Below are 19,203 nucleotides of genomic sequence, written 5' to 3' on the forward strand. Positions count from 1 at the left end.
TTCCTGGCGCTCACGGGGCATCGAAGAGCCAAGGAGGGCTGAAACGGCACGTCCCCCAAACGCTTCCCTCTCTGGTCCTTTTGGGGCACTTAACGCGCTCTGCTCAAGGGAGTCCGAGGGCCTACACTCGGCTTTCCCTGCTAAGGTGTCATTCTTCCTTCTGTAAGCTCCACAACTGGCTGGTTGATGTGAGCTGTCTAGGAGATGGGGAAAACGAGACGCTTTCAAATTGGGGGAATTATCCTGGTAAATTACTGCAGTTTTTCAGCAACAGAATTTCAAGGTGCAGCTGGGCCTTTCAGCCATTGCATCGATTTTCAAATGCCACCCGCAGCATGCGAAGTGTGAAGAGCCCAGTGTGAAGCTCCTCAAAGACACTGCAGCACTTGTCCACCAGCAGACAGGACGTGTCTGTGCTGAGTCACCAGAAAAGCAAGCTAAGCCCGGAGCCGTTATTGCACGGGCAAGCAGAGTTGGTTTCCAGAGGAGCTGCATGCACTCGTTTCCCTCTCCCACTCAGTACTTTCTCTCCTCTTTCGAGCTGGCTCCTGGCTTTAACTGGAGCTTTTGACAGAGAAGGGAATGACTGCATCTCATTTTCATTGGGATGTGGCCGTCCAAATGTCTGCAAGGAATCTTACAGGGAGCACGGAGCCTGGGCAAACATCTGTGAGGCTGCAGCTTTTGACTGTTTGAAACAGGCCTTCTTTGGGCTCGGCACCTGCAGGCCACCGCACAGCGGTAGCCGGAAGGCTGCTGCCAGAGCTGCAACACAACAAAAGCGTGGCAGCCCAAGAATCCGCGCGCAGCTCTTCTGCACGTTGTCCAACGTTAAGGTGCCAAAGAAAGAGCAAGCAGGAAGAGAGGAGCTTTGTGTCAGGAGACAAGCCAACATCTCCCTGTCAGAAAGGGAGGTCAGGCTCCAAACTGAGTCAGAGCAAAGGTCAGCATGCACCTACGTGCTCAAGAAGCAACTGCGCACTGCAATACTCCTGGAAACTGATTTCCTTGGCTTCTTTTGTCCCCTAAATGTCATCAAAGCAGTTAGGGCTTTCAGAAGCAACAAAGATGCCAGCAGGAACAAGCACACTTGCTTTTAGTCAAAGCCTTGGGGAGGAAAAGTCACGTTTGCTTGGATTTCTTGGGGCCCTGCTGGATCGGTGCATTTTCGGAGTTACCCCGGGATGCCTTGAGCACTGGCTTATGGACGGTAAGGATTTTTTCTCCTGCTTTACGACTGAGGAGATCTTCCCAGGCTTTTCTTTTGCGTCAGCTGTACAGAAGATTTTGGTTGCTGGGCGTAACTATGCCAACAGACCCAGAGCGGCTGCTATTGTGACGTCAAGGGAGCCGGGCCGCATCACAGTGCTGTCGATGCAACGTTGTCCCGGTGCGCGCGAGGCCTCGTTGTCCAGAGCAGCTCTTTGGCTTGCTCGCTGCAGGAGGACCCTCGTGACTGAGGCGTTCTCAGCAGACGGCCTGCACCCCGAGAGGAGCCTTGGTTTTTCCCCCGGGTGGCATTCAGTGTGCAAACCCGCACAGCACTGCTAGAATGATCGGGCAAGTCTGTGCCGCGGTTTGCACGGTTTTTTCTGTGGCGTATTCCGGCTACTTCCTGACCCACCTGACTCGTAAGTAAAGGTTTATCCTGGGGGTAGCCATCACACGGCGTTTGCTTCACTTTGCTCTTTATGCTTGTTTGTAGTGATGAAGCTGACTTGGGAGCAAAAGTGCCATTAAGATGCCGCTCCTTTGCTAAAGCTCCTGCCAACAGCATCAGCTAAAAAGGGGGTGTCTGCACTCGCTGGCGGGTGCAGAGTATTTGCAACGTAACCTGCAGGGGCCGCGTTCCCTCCACGGGAGAGCGCGTGGCGTTGGACACTGTCATTTCCTCAGCTTGCTGCTTCAGCCGAGACAACCTGCAAATTGCAGGCTGGCAGGGAGTCTCACAAGTACTTCTAAAACTTGGCCAGGAGTGAGGGAAAGCACTTTTTTGCTCCAAATCCTGCCATTAGAGGCCTTGGCTCTCTGCTGTGACCCTTTACGGTGCGCCAAGAGAGCGATTCCCTGGGCGATGAAGTGCAAGCTCCTAACCGGTTAGGCTTTGCTCCTGAACCCAGGAGCTGTTCCTGGGCTGCTTTAGAAGAGAACCGCCACAGCTATGGGGCCCTTTGTGGAAGCTTTCCCGGGGTATCATTTGCAGCAAGTTGATGGGAATTAGTGTATGCAATTTATTTTTAAAAAATAAAAAACAAATAAAACAACAGCAACAACAACAACAACAACAACAACAACAAACGAAAAGAAAGGTTGCAGGAAAGAGAAGAGGAAAAAGCTGCTTGAGCTGTTGGGCAGAACAGAAGCTCTGACTTAAAGGACACTTGGCATTTCTGTGATGGTGTTTCTATTTCTTCAGTGACAAAAGTAGAGAGAGCCTAGTATCGTGTCCTTGTTGTTCTCTTGCTTGCTGTGGGAAAAATCTTGTGTTGCTCCTGGAGGGATGCTGGGAAAGGAAAATGCTCTCTGTTGGGACTGACTTGTCCTGTGGGACTCCCCAGCCACAGGCACTTTTCTAATGGCATCTGGTTCCTTTTCCCTTGCTCGCTGCAGGTCACCTCACACGCGGATGGAGACACGCCCGTCCTTTGGTGAGTGGCAAAGGAACCTCTGACCTTGCTGGCATGTAAGAATTGTGCAGCAAGCTGTGAGCTTGGCCTGTTGCGGTAGAGTGTAGAGTGCCAGCCTGAGAGGCGGAAAGAAAGCCCAAGTCGGTGCTGGCATCAGCAGCAGCAAAGGGAGCACTGGCTCTTTCCTAATTTTCCATTGAAGAGCCTTTCAAGAGATGAAAGGCAAGTGTGGCAGGCCAAAGGTGTCTTGCTGATTCTAGCCAGGGTGGAAGATCAAATGCACAGCAAGACGGAGCACCACCTAATTTGCCCATCTTAAGAGGGTGAATTTCACGACTCAGAATCCCACTTTGATCAAAGTTTCTGATTTCCCCTTAGTCTGGGTGAAAAGAAACCAGCTTCCGGAGCTGACAAGAAAGCAGCTCCTGAAGGACTGGCTGCTCCCTGTCCCTCTCACTGCTGTCTGTCTGCAGGGCTCACCAGCAGGGTCAGCACCTCCTCTGGCTCCCTCTCTTGCTGAGGAAGAGGCTGAAGAGGAGCCAAATGACAAGAAGCCTCCATCTGTTGTCCATCCACAGCCTGAACGTGCAGAGCCAGTAAGTGGCACCTGTGCTTGGCACTGCCTTTGGTGCAGGGCCGAGCTTCAAGTTTCTGACGAGCCAGCCCTTGCCGCTCGTGCCTGAAGATGCTGGGGGCTGTGTGCCTGCCATGACGTAGTGCTGCTTCAGCCAGGCCAGGGACCCCTGGCAAATGGCTTCTGAACTTTCACATTTGAGCGCCATTTTGCCGGGACGCTGAGAGGGCCTGAGAAAGTCTCTTGGGATCAGATGAGAGGCAGCATTGTGCCTTTAAATTGTTGCCAGCGTAGAAGCGAGCCCCTTGGTGCACGGTGTCCCTGCAGGCTCCCCGTGGTCAGCGGCCAGAGACGGTCCAAAGACGCAGTTGACAGCCTTGCAGGATACTTAGGAGACACTGGCCCCTGGGAGGGACCAATTAGCTTCAGGCACAACGTAGACCAGACTGGCCTTCTGGTCAGACACGACCATGCCCACTCGAGGGTGACTTCATTGCCCAGGGGAGCACAGCAGGAGGAAAGCAACGGGGCTCTGGGGCCCTGCTCCCACCTCTTTCTGTATCTTTGCAACCTCGTCAATACCTTGTTGCAGTCGTCTTGCAGAAAATCGATAAAATGTAGCATGAGCCTGGCCATGTGCTGCTGTAGCACAGCAGCCTTCGGGGTTTGCCCGTTGCCTTTGAGAAGGGCACATGCAAAACCCCCCCAGCCAAAGAGGCCTGGCGGTGGCCGACAGCCTTCCTTTGGCCGTGTGCTCTGTGGGGTATCTGTGCCAACCACCTTTCTGACGGGCAATCCTTTCTTGTCCCAGCTCTCTCTTGACGCGCGCTCTGCCGTTCAACGTGCCGCTGCACCGGCGCGGTCTGCAGCAGCCAGCACTCCCCCACATGCCAGCACTTCGTCCAGCAGCCCAGCCCAGCAGCTGGAGATGAGAGAGGAGCAGAGCCTGAGGAGACTGAGTACGTCTGGTGTATTTCCGGTCTGCCAGAGCGGCGTGTTTTCTGTGCGTCTCTGTATTGGCTGCGCCAGAAGTTCCTCCTCGCTTTAGTGTCACAGAGGCATTTAGGCCTCCCTCCAAGAGCCGGTTGCTGTGCTTTGAGGCAGCAAGAGAGCGCTCGGCGTGTTCCCGCTGCCTCCGAGGGCAGCTGGCACTGGCTTGGCTTTGCCTGGGCTGCCCTCTGTGCCAAAGACAAAAGCAGAGATTGTTTCTGTTGAGCAGAAGGCTGGCACCTAGCGGGTGACTGGGCCCCAGGGAGCTCTCGGGCCCCAGCTATTCTCCGCTGCTGCCATTTCTACGACTGTTCTCACTCCTCCTCTCACTGGTGCACGTTGTTCTCCTAAGTGGCCCTGCCGGTGGCGGCAGGTGCCAGTGCAGAGGCTGCGGAGGCCCTTCCTTAGCTCTGAGGGCCCAGTTCCCAAAGGCCCATCGTTCTGGGTTATCACATGAGCTGCTGTGCTTGAAAGCCGTGAAGTCCTTCTTGGAAAGGCCAGCTGCTGAAAGGTGGAGAAGATGGCCCTCCCGCTCGCTGTTCTCAGCGGCTGGAAGCCAAGTGACTGCAAAGGGCACAGAGCTCCCGACAGTGGGGCTGCATCTTGGATCGTCTGGGGAGCGGCATCTCCCTTTCAAAGTGAGCACCTTGCACTGCTTTTGTCTTTCAGGGAGCATTGTGAGTCTGGGCGAGCCGAGGAGGAAATACTCGGCGTTTGAAGAACTCGGACGAGGGTAAGTCTGACGCCTGCTCCTTACGCAAAACCGTGGGCCCAGTCTCTGGCCGGTGTAGCGTCAAGCGTGACATCAGGCAAGCTGCGAACACGGTCAGACTCTGGCTTTACCTTCTTGCCACCTCTCAGGACTGCTCAGTCACAGCAGTCAGAAGGCATCATCAAAGACAACCTGGTGCTGGCAAGGTCTGCCTTGCTTGCAGCAAGGAGCAGGGCCTGGAAGATGTCCCGCCCCTGCCGCAGTATGCCGGCCTACCAGAGCACCTTGTCACCCGAGAGCTGGCAGATAACACTTCTCCAAGGCAGAGTTTTCCAAGTTCTTCTTCTCCAGTTTTTCCAAAGGGTCCCCCTTAGGCTGGGAACGGAACCGATCGGGCGTGTGCCTTGGAGATTTGTAGCAGCCCTTGGTGTTCACATTGGGCCTCCGTTTTCTCCCGGACACCCTGCATGGCAGAGGGCTGCTGGGCTGTTGTGCTAATGGCGGGGGAGGCGCCGCAGCTGGGCGTTTTCCAAATGCTCCAGGCAGCCTGGGGAGATCTCCTGCCTAGGCTGGCTTTCACCGCCAGGGACTAAAGGGCTTTCTTTTTCTGCTGCTGTTTTCTTTCTAGGGGTTTTGGAGCTGTTTATAAAGCCCTCGACGCCAGCACAGGACAACAGGTAAAGTGTCAATGCCCCCAGCAGATTTTGCAGCTCTGGAGCGCTTTCGCCGCGGCTGCGAGCCTTGGCTGGAGCTTTGGGTGGCCGCTCCATCTCTGCGGCAGAGGCTGCTCCTCTGAAGCACGGACTAGGCTCAGCAGCCTGCAGACGGCATTTGGGACGGGCTTTGGTCCTTCTCCTAAGCTCTGCCCTCTGGCACAGCTGGGCTGCGTCATTGCACAAGCACTCGCTGCGTGTTCCTGGGCATCTCGTGCGACGAGCGCCTTCTCAAGTCAACGGTCTCTCAATGTCCTTTTAGGTGGCCATCAAGAAAATGGCGCTTCAAGAGGAGATGTCCGAGGAGCTGGCTGTCAATGAAATCGTGGTCATGAGGGACAGTAGGAACCCCAATATTGTTACCTACTTAGACAGGTGGGGCTATTCTCATGTCAACGTTCCTTTAGGATACTGCAAGCCCAAAGTGGCAAACCCCTTTGGTTGCTGGCAGAAAATGGAGCTGTTTAGGATTTCTCTCCTCCAGTGCAGGGGAGGAGGTTGCACTTGGTCTGCAATAATCTCTTCTGGCATATGCAGCTTGGAGAGCACTTCCAAAAAGCTGGGTCAGCCCCTCGGGTGACTGGGCTGTGCCCAGGTCCTCTCTCTCCATGCCGGGCTTTTCTTCTTTCAGCTACCTGGTCGACGGGGAGCTCTGGCTGGCGATGGAGTTCATGGACGGCGGCACGTTGTATGATGTACTCGGGGCAGTGTACCTCGAGGAAGGACAGATAGGCGCTGTCTGTCGGGAGGTGAGGGATGCCACTTGTGCTTCCCCTGGCCTGCACAGGATGGCCCTTGTCAACTGGTGGTTAAGAACAGCAGAGATTTCTTGCTCACGGCCTTGCTTTGCTGTTGCTGTCACGACACGGAGAAGAAAGAGCACCTGAAGCCAACTGCCTGCCAGTGTCCCCGCACTTCCTAGGCTCCGTTCTCGCACTCTTACGTACTGCCGTTGTGCTCCGGCGCTCGTGCTCGCTGCCTCACTGGCTCGCTCGCTGTGTCGCACTTGTTTCCTCTTGCCAGCTTTGCCTGGAGCCTGTCTGTGTATCCTGCATTCCTTGCCGCTCCAAGCCTGCACGCTGGTGGCAGAATTTCAAGCTAAGGGCAAAGGAGATGCCCTCAGCTTCAAAGGACAGCAGTGCAGCCCAGATGGCGTGGGATTCTGGAACTGGTCTAACGTGCTGCTTCCTCCTCTGCTGCCACAAGGCTACCAAGAAAATCTTTGCCATGACGCCCCCCAGCCAAAGGGCACGTGCTACGTACCGAAGGGAGGAGGGGCTTTTGGAAGCTCAGATGTGCCTTTGCTTGGAAAGATGGAACACTCGTCTAAGAGTGTTGAAGCAGCAAGCTCTTCCTCTTGACAGCACTAGGATGCTGCGCCCTGGCTCACTAGTCCCTGAGAAAGCTGCCACTCTCGTCGAGCCCGTTCCTTTCTTGCAGGATGCAATCAGGTCCTGAACCTTCACCTTTCCCTTTCTCCTCTCTCGCTCAGTGCCTGCAAGGACTGCATTTCCTTCATTCCCGCCGAGTCATCCACAGAGACGTCAAAAGCTGCAACATTCTTGTGAGCATGGACGGATCTGTGAAATTGGGTGGGTATCCTTGGTGCGGCGCAGCGTTGCCGGGATGCGCTCTGGGGCTGCTCTGGGGTAACTGCCAGTTCTCCAGAAGGGCTGCTTGGCCAGCGCGTGAAACGTGAGGGCATTTTTGAAGTGGCCAGTGCCTTATCTCCCTGGCTGCAGCCCCGCGGAAGCAGAGCACTGCTGCTTTTCCGGCTAGATTCACCGTGGCCTTGTCAGGCTTTGAGCGGGCAATCCTTTGGCTGGGTTTGCCAGTTGTAGCTGGCTTTGACAGGGTTTGTTTTTCTCCGCAGCTGACTTTGGCCTCTGTGCTCAGCTCACCCCTGAGCGCGACAAGTGCAGCTCCAGCGTCGGCACTCCCAGCTGGATGGCGCCGGAAGTCGTGAGAGGAGAAGCCTACGGCCCCAAAGTGGACATCTGGTCACTGGGGATCGTGGGGCTGGAAATGGTGGAAGGGGAAGCTCCTTACCAGAGGGAACCCCGTCTCAGGGTAAGGTGCAGCTTAAAAGTGCGGCTCTGTGTGGAGAGAGCTGTTGTGGCTAGGAAAGGAGCAGGTAGAGTGTCCTCTTCCCTTTTTTGTAGGTTTTAGAACTGATAGAAAGGAACGGGGCCCCAAAACTGCAAAACCCCAGGCAGCACTCGGCTCTCCTGCGCGACTTTCTCCGCTGCTGCCTGCAGACAGATGAGGACAGGCGCTGGTCTGCCCAGGAACTCCTGAAGGTAAGAAAAAGCAAAGCGGCAAAAAGCCCTGCGAGCTGTGGACGCCTGCGTGAAGGGCCAAAGAGGACTGGGGGCCACGTGGGCCTGGGCGAGACAGGTCCGGGACCGGAAGGCGGAGGGGCAGATGGTGCCCTCGGTCCTCTTTGTGCGTCTTCCTGGTAGCAGAGGAACCCTGCTTGAGCCTGTTGGACGCGATCTTGGGAAGTAATGGTTCTTTTTGGTTTTGTTTTTCCTTTGGGCAGCATCCTTTTGTGACCTCAGGCGATCCTGCCTCCAGCCTGGCTGCTCTGATCATCTCAGCCAAGCAAGTGCAGGAAGACTGGAGAGGAGACGCTTGCGCCTGAGGAGGCCTTGCTGCCCCGCCAGCTCAGAGGAGCGACGAGGGGATGTACCGTGTTTAGGAGAAGATTCGGCGGCCATCCCCTGAGTTTTAGAATGAGCTGTTCCGTAGTTAGGAAGTTTATAGTTTTGAGATTTTCTTAGCTTAGCTGGTTTCAGTTAGGACTCTAGACCCCAGAAAGCTTCATTAATGGAGCATTGTTTAGCTAAGAGTAGAGTATTGCTGATGTAGGGGAGCTGAGAATTATCCTTGAGGTAGAAATGGACGAATCGCCATACTGATGATTAAGCTATGAAAGAAAAAGCTGGGACTCAGCAGAACTGGACCAGGCATGAGCTGTCAGCCTGAACAGGTCACCAGGAGGACAGAATGATGAAGATGAAGACGAAGACGAAGATGAAGATGAAGATGAAGAAGTAGCTGGAAGACCCTTGGTTTCAGCCCTTGGTTTCAGCAGGACTGGCAATAAAAAACTGTAAAACCTCCAGAGCCCTGGAAGATTCCCTTCCTTGCCACGCTGTGCCTAAGCTGGGCAGCGCCTTCGAAGCCGTGCGCTCTGGACGGGCTGTCCCGTTGATGGCTTTGCGCTGCTTCCCAGCGGCCCAAGGCTCTCCCCCCTCGCAGAGGGGCCCTGCCCCGCCCCCCGCGCCCCGTGGCCTCTGCCGCCCCGCCCGCCCTGCGCAGATGTTGCCCCCCCCCCCCACCCTCCCCCCGTGCCCTGGCATCCCCCAGCGCCAGCCGCCCCTCACGGCGGGGCAGGAGGAGGGAGCAGGCCCCGCTTGTTCCCCTTTCCTGGCGCTCACGGGGCATCGAAGAGCCAAGGAGGGCTGAAACGGCACGTCCCCCAAACGCTTCCCTCTCTGGTCCTTTTGGGGCACTTAACGCGCTCTGCTCAAGGGAGTCCGAGGGCCTACACTCGGCTTTCCCTGCTAAGGTGTCATTCTTCCTTCTGTAAGCTCCACAACTGGCTGGTTGATGTGAGCTGTCTAGGAGATGGGGAAAACGAGACGCTTTCAAATTGGGGGAATTATCCTGGTAAATTACTGCAGTTTTTCAGCAACAGAATTTCAAGGTGCAGCTGGGCCTTTCAGCCATTGCATCGATTTTCAAATGCCACCCGCAGCATGCGAAGTGTGAAGAGCCCAGTGTGAAGCTCCTCAAAGACACTGCAGCACTTGTCCACCAGCAGACAGGACGTGTCTGTGCTGAGTCACCAGAAAAGCAAGCTAAGCCCGGAGCCGTTATTGCACGGGCAAGCAGAGTTGGTTTCCAGAGGAGCTGCATGCACTCGTTTCCCTCTCCCACTCAGTACTTTCTCTCCTCTTTCGAGCTGGCTCCTGGCTTTAACTGGAGCTTTTGACAGAGAAGGGAATGACTGCATCTCATTTTCATTGGGATGTGGCCGTCCAAATGTCTGCAAGGAATCTTACAGGGAGCACGGAGCCTGGGCAAACATCTGTGAGGCTGCAGCTTTTGACTGTTTGAAACAGGCCTTCTTTGGGCTCGGCACCTGCAGGCCACCGCACAGCGGTAGCCGGAAGGCTGCTGCCAGAGCTGCAACACAACAAAAGCGTGGCAGCCCAAGAATCCGCGCGCAGCTCTTCTGCACGTTGTCCAACGTTAAGGTGCCAAAGAAAGAGCAAGCAGGAAGAGAGGAGCTTTGTGTCAGGAGACAAGCCAACATCTCCCTGTCAGAAAGGGAGGTCAGGCTCCAAACTGAGTCAGAGCAAAGGTCAGCATGCACCTACGTGCTCAAGAAGCAACTGCGCACTGCAATACTCCTGGAAACTGATTTCCTTGGCTTCTTTTGTCCCCTAAATGTCATCAAAGCAGTTAGGGCTTTCAGAAGCAACAAAGATGCCAGCAGGAACAAGCACACTTGCTTTTAGTCAAAGCCTTGGGGAGGAAAAGTCACGTTTGCTTGGATTTCTTGGGGCCCTGCTGGATCGGTGCATTTTCGGAGTTACCCCGGGATGCCTTGAGCACTGGCTTATGGACGGTAAGGATTTTTTCTCCTGCTTTACGACTGAGGAGATCTTCCCAGGCTTTTCTTTTGCGTCAGCTGTACAGAAGATTTTGGTTGCTGGGCGTAACTATGCCAACAGACCCAGAGCGGCTGCTATTGTGACGTCAAGGGAGCCGGGCCGCATCACAGTGCTGTCGATGCAACGTTGTCCCGGTGCGCGCGAGGCCTCGTTGTCCAGAGCAGCTCTTTGGCTTGCTCGCTGCAGGAGGACCCTCGTGACTGAGGCGTTCTCAGCAGACGGCCTGCACCCCGAGAGGAGCCTTGGTTTTTCCCCCGGGTGGCATTCAGTGTGCAAACCCGCACAGCACTGCTAGAATGATCGGGCAAGTCTGTGCCGCGGTTTGCACGGTTTTTTCTGTGGCGTATTCCGGCTACTTCCTGACCCACCTGACTCGTAAGTAAAGGTTTATCCTGGGGGTAGCCATCACACGGCGTTTGCTTCACTTTGCTCTTTATGCTTGTTTGTAGTGATGAAGCTGACTTGGGAGCAAAAGTGCCATTAAGATGCCGCTCCTTTGCTAAAGCTCCTGCCAACAGCATCAGCTAAAAAGGGGGTGTCTGCACTCGCTGGCGGGTGCAGAGTATTTGCAACGTAACCTGCAGGGGCCGCGTTCCCTCCACGGGAGAGCGCGTGGCGTTGGACACTGTCATTTCCTCAGCTTGCTGCTTCAGCCGAGACAACCTGCAAATTGCAGGCTGGCAGGGAGTCTCACAAGTACTTCTAAAACTTGGCCAGGAGTGAGGGAAAGCACTTTTTTGCTCCAAATCCTGCCATTAGAGGCCTTGGCTCTCTGCTGTGACCCTTTACGGTGCGCCAAGAGAGCGATTCCCTGGGCGATGAAGTGCAAGCTCCTAACCGGTTAGGCTTTGCTCCTGAACCCAGGAGCTGTTCCTGGGCTGCTTTAGAAGAGAACCGCCACAGCTATGGGGCCCTTTGTGGAAGCTTTCCCGGGGTATCATTTGCAGCAAGTTGATGGGAATTAGTGTATGCAATTTATTTTTAAAAAATAAAAAACAAATAAAACAACAGCAACAACAACAACAACAACAACAACAACAAAAAACGAAAAGAAAGGTTGCAGGAAAGAGAAGAGGAAAAAGCTGCTTGAGCTGTTGGGCAGAACAGAAGCTCTGACTTAAAGGACACTTGGCATTTCTGTGATGGTGTTTCTATTTCTTCAGTGACAAAAGTAGAGAGAGCCTAGTATCGTGTCCTTGTTGTTCTCTTGCTTGCTGTGGGAAAAATCTTGTGTTGCTCCTGGAGGGATGCTGGGAAAGGAAAATGCTCTCTGTTGGGACTGACTTGTCCTGTGGGACTCCCCAGCCACAGGCACTTTTCTAATGGCATCTGGTTCCTTTTCCCTTGCTCGCTGCAGGTCACCTCACACGCGGATGGAGACACGCCCGTCCTTTGGTGAGTGGCAAAGGAACCTCTGACCTTGCTGGCATGTAAGAATTGTGCAGCAAGCTGTGAGCTTGGCCTGTTGCGGTAGAGTGTAGAGTGCCAGCCTGAGAGGCGGAAAGAAAGCCCAAGTCGGTGCTGGCATCAGCAGCAGCAAAGGGAGCACTGGCTCTTTCCTAATTTTCCATTGAAGAGCCTTTCAAGAGATGAAAGGCAAGTGTGGCAGGCCAAAGGTGTCTTGCTGATTCTAGCCAGGGTGGAAGATCAAATGCACAGCAAGACGGAGCACCACCTAATTTGCCCATCTTAAGAGGGTGAATTTCACGACTCAGAATCCCACTTTGATCAAAGTTTCTGATTTCCCCTTAGTCTGGGTGAAAAGAAACCAGCTTCCGGAGCTGACAAGAAAGCAGCTCCTGAAGGACTGGCTGCTCCCTGTCCCTCTCACTGCTGTCTGTCTGCAGGGCTCACCAGCAGGGTCAGCACCTCCTCTGGCTCCCTCTCTTGCTGAGGAAGAGGCTGAAGAGGAGCCAAATGACAAGAAGCCTCCATCTGTTGTCCATCCACAGCCTCAACGTGCAGAGCCAGTAAGTGGCACCTGTGCTTGGCACTGCCTTTGGTGCAGGGCCGAGCTTCAAGTTTCTGACGAGCCAGCCCTTGCCGCTCGTGCCTGAAGATGCTGGGGGCTGTGTGCCTGCCATGACGTAGTGCTGCTTCAGCCAGGCCAGGGACCCCTAGCAAATGGCTTCTGAACTTTCACATTTGAGCGCCATTTTGCCGGGACGCTGAGAGGGCCTGAGAAAGTCTCTTGGGATCAGATGAGAGGCAGCATTGTGCCTTTAAATTGTTGCCAGCGTAGAAGCGAGCCCCTTGGTGCACGGTGTCCCTGCAGGCTCCCCGTGGTCAGCGGCCAGAGACGGTCCAAAGACGCAGTTGACAGCCTTGCAGGATACTTAGGAGACACTGGCCCCTGGGAGGGACCAATTAGCTTCAGGCACAACGTAGACCAGACTGGCCTTCTGGTCAGACACGACCATGCCCACTCGAGGGTGACTTCATTGCCCAGGGGAGCACAGCAGGAGGAAAGCAACGGGGCTCTGGGGCCCTGCTCCCACCTCTTTCTGTATCTTTGCAACCTCGTCAATACCTTGTTGCAGTCGTCTTGCAGAAAATCGATAAAATGTAGCATGAGCCTGGCCATGTGCTGCTGTAGCACAGCAGCCTTCGGGGTTTGCCCGTTGCCTTTGAGAAGGGCACATGCAAAACCCCCCCAGCCAAAGAGGCCTGGCGGTGGCCGACAGCCTTCCTTTGGCCGTGTGCTCTGTGGGGTATCTGTGCCAACCACCTTTCTGACGGGCAATCCTTTCTTGTCCCAGCTCTCTCTTGACGCGCGCTCTGCCGTTCAACGTGCCGCTGCACCGGCGCGGTCTGCAGCAGCCAGCACTCCCCCACATGCCAGCACTTCGTCCAGCAGCCCAGCCCAGCAGCTGGAGATGAGAGAGGAGCAGAGCCTGAGGAGACTGAGTACGTCTGGTGTATTTCCGGTCTGCCAGAGCGGCGTGTTTTCTGTGCGTCTCTGTATTGGCTGCGCCAGAAGTTCCTCCTCGCTTTAGTGTCACAGAGGCATTTAGGCCTCCCTCCAAGAGCCGGTTGCTGTGCTTTGAGGCAGCAAGAGAGCGCTCGGCGTGTTCCCGCTGCCTCCGAGGGCAGCTGGCACTGGCTTGGCTTTGCCTGGGCTGCCCTCTGTGCCAAAGACAAAAGCAGAGATTGTTTCTGTTGAGCAGAAGGCTGGCACCTAGCGGGTGACTGGGCCCCAGGGAGCTCTCGGGCCCCAGCTATTCTCCGCTGCTGCCATTTCTACGACTGTTCTCACTCCTCCTCTCACTGGTGCACGTTGTTCTCCTAAGTGGCCCTGCCGGTGGCGGCAGGTGCCAGTGCAGAGGCTGCGGAGGCCCTTCCTTAGCTCTGAGGGCCCAGTTCCCAAAGGCCCATCGTTCTGGGTTATCACATGAGCTGCTGTGCTTGAAAGCCGTGAAGTCCTTCTTGGAAAGGCCAGCTGCTGAAAGGTGGAGAAGATGGCCCTCCCGCTCGCTGTTCTCAGCGGCTGGAAGCCAAGTGACTGCAAAGGGCACAGAGCTCCCGACAGTGGGGCTGCATCTTGGATCGTCTGGGGAGCGGCATCTCCCTTTCAAAGTGAGCACCTTGCACTGCTTTTGTCTTTCAGGGAGCATTGTGAGTCTGGGCGAGCCGAGGAGGAAATACTCGGCGTTTGAAGAACTCGGACGAGGGTAAGTCTGACGCCTGCTCCTTACGCAAAACCGTGGGCCCAGTCTCTGGCCGGTGTAGCGTCAAGCGTGACATCAGGCAAGCTGCGAACACGGTCAGACTCTGGCTTTACCTTCCTGCCACCTCTCAGGACTGCTCAGTCACAGCAGTCAGAAGGCATCATCAAAGACAACCTGGTGCTGGCAAGGTCTGCCTTGCTTGCAGCAAGGAGCAGGGCCTGGAAGATGTCCCGCCCCTGCCGCAGTATGCCGGCCTACCAGAGCACCTTGTCACCCGAGAGCTGGCAGATAACACTTCTCCAAGGCAGAGTTTTCCAAGTTCTTCTTCTCCAGTTTTTCCAAAGGGTCCCCCTTAGGCTGGGAACGGAACCGATCGGGCGTGTGCCTTGGAGATTTGTAGCAGCCCTTGGTGTTCACATTGGGCCTCCGTTTTCTCCCGGACACCCTGCATGGCAGAGGGCTGCTGGGCTGTTGTGCTAATGGCGGGGGAGGCGCCGCAGCTGGGCGTTTTCCAAATGCTCCAGGCAGCCTGGGGAGATCTCCTGCCTAGGCTGGCTTTCACCGCCAGGGACTAAAGGGCTTTCTTTTTCTGCTGCTGTTTTCTTTCTAGGGGTTTTGGAGCTGTTTATAAAGCCCTCGACGCCAGCACAGGACAACAGGTAAAGTGTCAATGCCCCCAGCAGATTTTGCAGCTCTGGAGCGCTTTCGCCGCGGCTGCGAGCCTTGGCTGGAGCTTTGGGTGGCCGCTCCATCTCTGCGGCAGAGGCTGCTCCTCTGAAGCACGGACTAGGCTCAGCAGCCTGCAGACGGCATTTGGGACGGGCTTTGGTCCTTCTCCTAAGCTCTGCCCTCTGGCACAGCTGGGCTGCGTCATTGCACAAGCACTCGCTGCGTGTTCCTGGGCATCTCGTGCGACGAGCGCCTTCTCAAGTCAACGGTCTCTCAATGTCCTTTTAGGTGGCCATCAAGAAAATGGCGCTTCAAGAGGAGATGTCCGAGGAGCTGGCTGTCAATGAAATCGTGGTCATGAGGGACAGTAGGAACCCCAATATTGTTACCTACTTAGACAGGTGGGGCTATTCTCATGTCAACGTTCCTTTAGGATACTGCAAGCCCAAAGTGGCAAACCCCTTTGGTTGCTGGCAGAAAATGGAGCTGTTTAGGATTTCTCTCCTCCAGTGCAGGGGAGGAGGTTGCACTTGGTCTGCAATAATCTCTTCTGGCATATGCAGCTTGGAGAGCACTTCCAAAAAGCTGGGTCAGCCCCTCGGGTGACTGGGCTGTGCCCAGGTCCTCTCTCTCCATGCCGGGCTTTTCTTCTTTCAGCTACCTGGTCGACGGGGAGCTCTGGCTGGCGATGGAGTTCATGGACGGCGGCACGTTGTATGATGTACTCGGGGCAGTGTACCTCGAGGAAGGACAGATAGGCGCTGTCTGTCGGGAGGTGAGGGATGCCACTTGTGCTTCCCCTGGCCTGCACAGGATGGCCCTTGTCAACTGGTGGTTAAGAACAGCAGAGATTTCTTGCTCACGGCCTTGCTTTGCTGTTGCTGTCACGACACGGAGAAGAAAGAGCACCTGAAGCCAACTGCCTGCCAGTGTCCCCGCACTTCCTAGGCTCCGTTCTCGCACTCTTACGTACTGCCGTTGTGCTCCGGCGCTCGTGCTCGCTGCCTCACTGGCTCGCTCGCTGTGTCGCACTTGTTTCCTCTTGCCAGCTTTGCCTGGAGCCTGTCTGTGTATCCTGCATTCCTTGCCGCTCCAAGCCTGCACGCTGGTGGCAGAATTTCAAGCTAAGGGCAAAGGAGATGCCCTCAGCTTCAAAGGACAGCAGTGCAGCCCAGATGGCGTGGGATTCTGGAACTGGTCTAACGTGCTGCTTCCTCCTCTGCTGCCACAAGGCTACCAAGAAAATCTTTGCCATGACGCCCCCCAGCCAAAGGGCACGTGCTACGTACCGAAGGGAGGAGGGGCTTTTGGAAGCTCAGATGTGCCTTTGCTTGGAAAGATGGAACACTCGTCTAAGAGTGTTGAAGCAGCAAGCTCTTCCTCTTGACAGCACTAGGATGCTGCGCCCTGGCTCACTAGTCCCTGAGAAAGCTGCCACTCTCGTCGAGCCCGTTCCTTTCTTGCAGGATGCAATCAGGTCCTGAACCTTCACCTTTCCCTTTCTCCTCTCTCGCTCAGTGCCTGCAAGGACTGCATTTCCTTCATTCCCGCCGAGTCATCCACAGAGACGTCAAAAGCTGCAACATTCTTGTGAGCATGGACGGATCTGTGAAATTGGGTGGGTATCCTTGGTGCGGCGCAGCGTTGCCGGGATGCGCTCTGGGGCTGCTCTGGGGTAACTGCCAGTTCTCCAGAAGGGCTGCTTGGCCAGCGCGTGAAACATGAGGGCATTTTTGAAGTGGCCGGTGCCTTATCTCCCTGGCTGCAGCCCCGCGGAAGCAGAGCACTGCTGCTTTTCCGGCTAGATTCACCGTGGCCTTGTCAGGCTTTGAGCGGGCAATCCTTTGGCTGGGTTTGCCAGTTGTAGCTGGCTTTGACAGGGTTTGTTTTTCTCCGCAGCTGACTTTGGCCTCTGTGCTCAGCTCACCCCTGAGCGCGACAAGTGCAGCTCCAGCGTCGGCACTCCCAGCTGGATGGCGCCGGAAGTCGTGAGAGGAGAAGCCTACGGCCCCAAAGTGGACATCTGGTCACTGGGGATCGTGGGGCTGGAAATGGTGGAAGGGGAAGCTCCTTACCAGAGGGAACCCCGTCTCAGGCTAAGGTGCAGCTTAAAAGTGCGGCTCTGTGTGGAGAGAGCTGTTGTGGCTAGGAAAGGAGCAGGTAGAGTGTCCTCTTCCCTTTTTTGTAGGTTTTAGAACTGATAGAAAGGAACGGGGCCCCAAAACTGCAAAACCCCAGGCAGCACTCGGCTCTCCTGCGCGACTTTCTCCGCTGCTGCCTGCAGACAGATGAGGACAGGCGCTGGTCTGCCCAGGAACTCCTGAAGGTAAGAAAAAGCAAAGCGGCAAAAAGCCCTGCGAGCTGTGGACGCCTGCGTGAAGGGCCAAAGAGGACTGGGGGCCACGTGGGCCTGGGCGAGACAGGTCCGGGACCGGAAGGCGGAGGGGCAGATGGTGCCCTCGGTCCTCTTTGTGCGTCTTCCTGGTAGCAGAGGAACCCTGCTTGAGCCTGTTGGACGCGATCTTGGGAAGTAATGGTTCTTTTTGGTTTTGTTTTTCCTTTGGGCAGCATCCTTTTGTGACCTCAGGCGATCCTGCCTCCAGCCTGGCTGCTCTGATCATCTCAGCCAAGCAAGTGCAGGAAGACTGGAGAGGAGACGCTTGCGCCTGAGGAGGCCTTGCTGCCCCGCCAGCTCAGAGGAGCGACGAGGGGATGTACCGTGTTTAGGAGAAGATTCGGCGGCCATCCCCTGAGTTTTAGAATGAGCTGTTCCGTAGTTAGGAAGTTTATAGTTTTGAGATTTTCTTAGCTTAGCTGGTTTCAGTTAGGACTCTAGACCCCAGAAAGCTTCATTAATGGAGCATTGTTTAGCTAAGAGTAGAGTATTGCTGATGTAGGGGAGCTGAGAATTATCCTTGAGGTAGAAATGGACGAATCGCCATACTGATGATTAAGCTATGAAAGAAAAAGCTGGGACTCAGCAGAACTGGACCAGGCATGAGCTGTCAGCCTGAACAGGTCACCAGGAGGACAGAATGATGAAGATGAAGACGAAGACGAAGATGAAGATGAAGATGAAGAAGTAGCTGGAAGACCCTTGTTTTCAGCCCTTGGTTTCAGCAGGACTGGCAATAAAAAACTGTAAAACCTCCAGAGCCCTGGAAGATTCCCTTCCTTGCCACGCTGTGCCTAAGCTGGGCAGCGCCTTCGAAGCCGTGCGCTCTGGACGGGCTGTCCCGTTGATGGCTTTGCGCTGCTTCCCAGCGGCCCAAGGCTCTCCCCCCTCGCAGAGGGGCCCTGCCCCGCCCCCCGCGCCCCGTGGCCTCTGCCGCCCCGCCCGCCCTGCGCAGATGTTGCCCCCCCCCCCCACCCTCCCCCCGTGCCCTGGCATCCCCCAGCGCCAGCCGCCCCTCACGGCGGGGCAGGAGGAGGGAGCAGGCCCCGCTTGTTCCCCTTTCCTGGCGCTCACGGGGCATCGAAGAGCCAAGGAGGGCTGAAACGGCACGTCCCCCAAACGCTTCCCTCTCTGGTCCTTTTGGGGCACTTAACGCGCTCTGCTCAAGGGAGTCCGAGGGCCTACACTCGGCTTTCCCTGCTAAGGTGTCATTCTTCCTTCTGTAAGCTCCACAACTGGCTGGTTGATGTGAGCTGTCTAGGAGATGGGGAAAACGAGACGCTTTCAAATTGGGGGAATTATCCTGGTAAATTACTGCAGTTTTTCAGCAACAGAATTTCAAGGTGCAGCTGGGCCTTTCAGCCATTGCATCGATTTTCAAATGCCACCCGCAGCATGCGAAGTGTGAAGAGCCCAGTGTGAAGCTCCTCAAAGACACTGCAGCACTTGTCCACCAGCAGACAGGACGTGTCTGTGCTGAGTCACCAGAAAAGCAAGCTAAGCCCGGAGCCGTTATTGCACGGGCAAGCAGAGTTGGTTTCCAGAGGAGCTGCATGCACTCGTTTCCCTCTCCCACTCAGTACTTTCTCTCCTCTTTCGAGCTGGCTCCTGGCTTTAACTGGAGCTTTTGACAGAGAAGGGAATGACTGCATCTCATTTTCATTGGGATGTGGCCGTCCAAATGTCTGCAAGGAATCTTACAGGGAGCACGGAGCCTGGGCAAACATCTGTGAGGCTGCAGCTTTTGACTGTTTGAAACAGGCCTTCTTTGGGCTCGGCACCTGCAGGCCACCGCACAGCGGTAGCCGGAAGGCTGCTGCCAGAGCTGCAACACAACAAAAGCGTGGCAGCCCAAGAATCCGCGCGCAGCTCTTCTGCACGTTGTCCAACGTTAAGGTGCCAAAGAAAGAGCAAGCAGGAAGAGAGGAGCTTTGTGTCAGGAGACAAGCCAACATCTCCCTGTCAGAAAGGGAGGTCAGGCTCCAAACTGAGTCAGAGCAAAGGTCAGCATGCACCTACGTGCTCAAGAAGCAACTGCGCACTGCAATACTCCTGGAAACTGATTTCCTTGGCTTCTTTTGTCCCCTAAATGTCATCAAAGCAGTTAGGGCTTTCAGAAGCAACAAAGATGCCAGCAGGAACAAGCACACTTGCTTTTAGTCAAAGCCTT

At 55.5% G+C, this 19,203-nt stretch overlaps 2 protein-coding genes and 2 long non-coding RNA genes across 5 annotated transcripts; all 4 read left to right on the plus strand.

Annotated features, from left to right (window-relative positions):
• The first annotated feature begins 2 nt into the window (after window positions 1–2).
• LOC125318676 (serine/threonine-protein kinase PAK 3-like) lies at window positions 3–8,741 on the plus strand. 2 transcript variants are annotated; one of them, XM_048289625.1, is made up of 12 exons: window positions 3–1,210; window positions 2,611–2,648; window positions 3,101–3,223; window positions 4,013–4,160; window positions 4,861–4,924; window positions 5,532–5,580; window positions 5,879–5,991; window positions 6,248–6,365; window positions 7,109–7,208; window positions 7,490–7,686; window positions 7,779–7,916; window positions 8,159–8,741. In XM_048289625.1, the coding sequence occupies exons 1-12, from the start codon at window positions 1,030–1,032 to the stop codon at window positions 8,258–8,260; spliced, it is 1,371 nt and encodes a 456-aa protein (XP_048145582.1). In that variant the 5' UTR covers window positions 3–1,029; the 3' UTR covers window positions 8,261–8,741. The 2 variants fall into 2 exon arrangements, with proteins under 2 accessions (XP_048145582.1, XP_048145583.1); XM_048289626.1 differs by lacking the exon at window positions 3–1,210 and adding an exon at window positions 1,403–1,631.
• Window positions 8,742–10,447: 1,706 nt separating this feature from the next.
• LOC125318846 lies at window positions 10,448–12,243 on the plus strand. Its single transcript, XR_007200515.1, has 3 exons — window positions 10,448–10,676; window positions 11,659–11,696; window positions 12,149–12,243. It is a non-coding gene; the product is annotated as an uncharacterized LOC125318846 (long non-coding RNA).
• A 617-nt stretch (window positions 12,244–12,860) lies between these two features.
• On the plus strand, window positions 12,861–16,802 carry LOC125318762 (serine/threonine-protein kinase PAK 3-like). Its single transcript, XM_048289693.1, has 8 exons — window positions 12,861–13,208; window positions 13,909–13,972; window positions 14,580–14,628; window positions 14,927–15,039; window positions 15,296–15,413; window positions 16,157–16,256; window positions 16,538–16,739; window positions 16,799–16,802. The coding sequence occupies exons 1-8, from the start codon at window positions 12,872–12,874 to the stop codon at window positions 16,800–16,802; spliced, it is 987 nt and encodes a 328-aa protein (XP_048145650.1). The 5' UTR covers window positions 12,861–12,871.
• Window positions 16,803–16,821: 19 nt separating this feature from the next.
• On the plus strand, window positions 16,822–17,789 carry LOC125318773. The gene is made up of 2 exons (XR_007200496.1): window positions 16,822–16,964; window positions 17,207–17,789. It is a non-coding gene; the product is annotated as an uncharacterized LOC125318773 (long non-coding RNA).
• Window positions 17,790–19,203: the final 1,414 nt, after the last annotated feature.

This window comes from Corvus hawaiiensis, chromosome 31, assembly GCF_020740725.1.
Source record: "Corvus hawaiiensis isolate bCorHaw1 chromosome 31, bCorHaw1.pri.cur, whole genome shotgun sequence".
In the NCBI taxonomy this organism is placed as follows: Eukaryota; Metazoa; Chordata; class Aves; order Passeriformes; family Corvidae; genus Corvus; species Corvus hawaiiensis.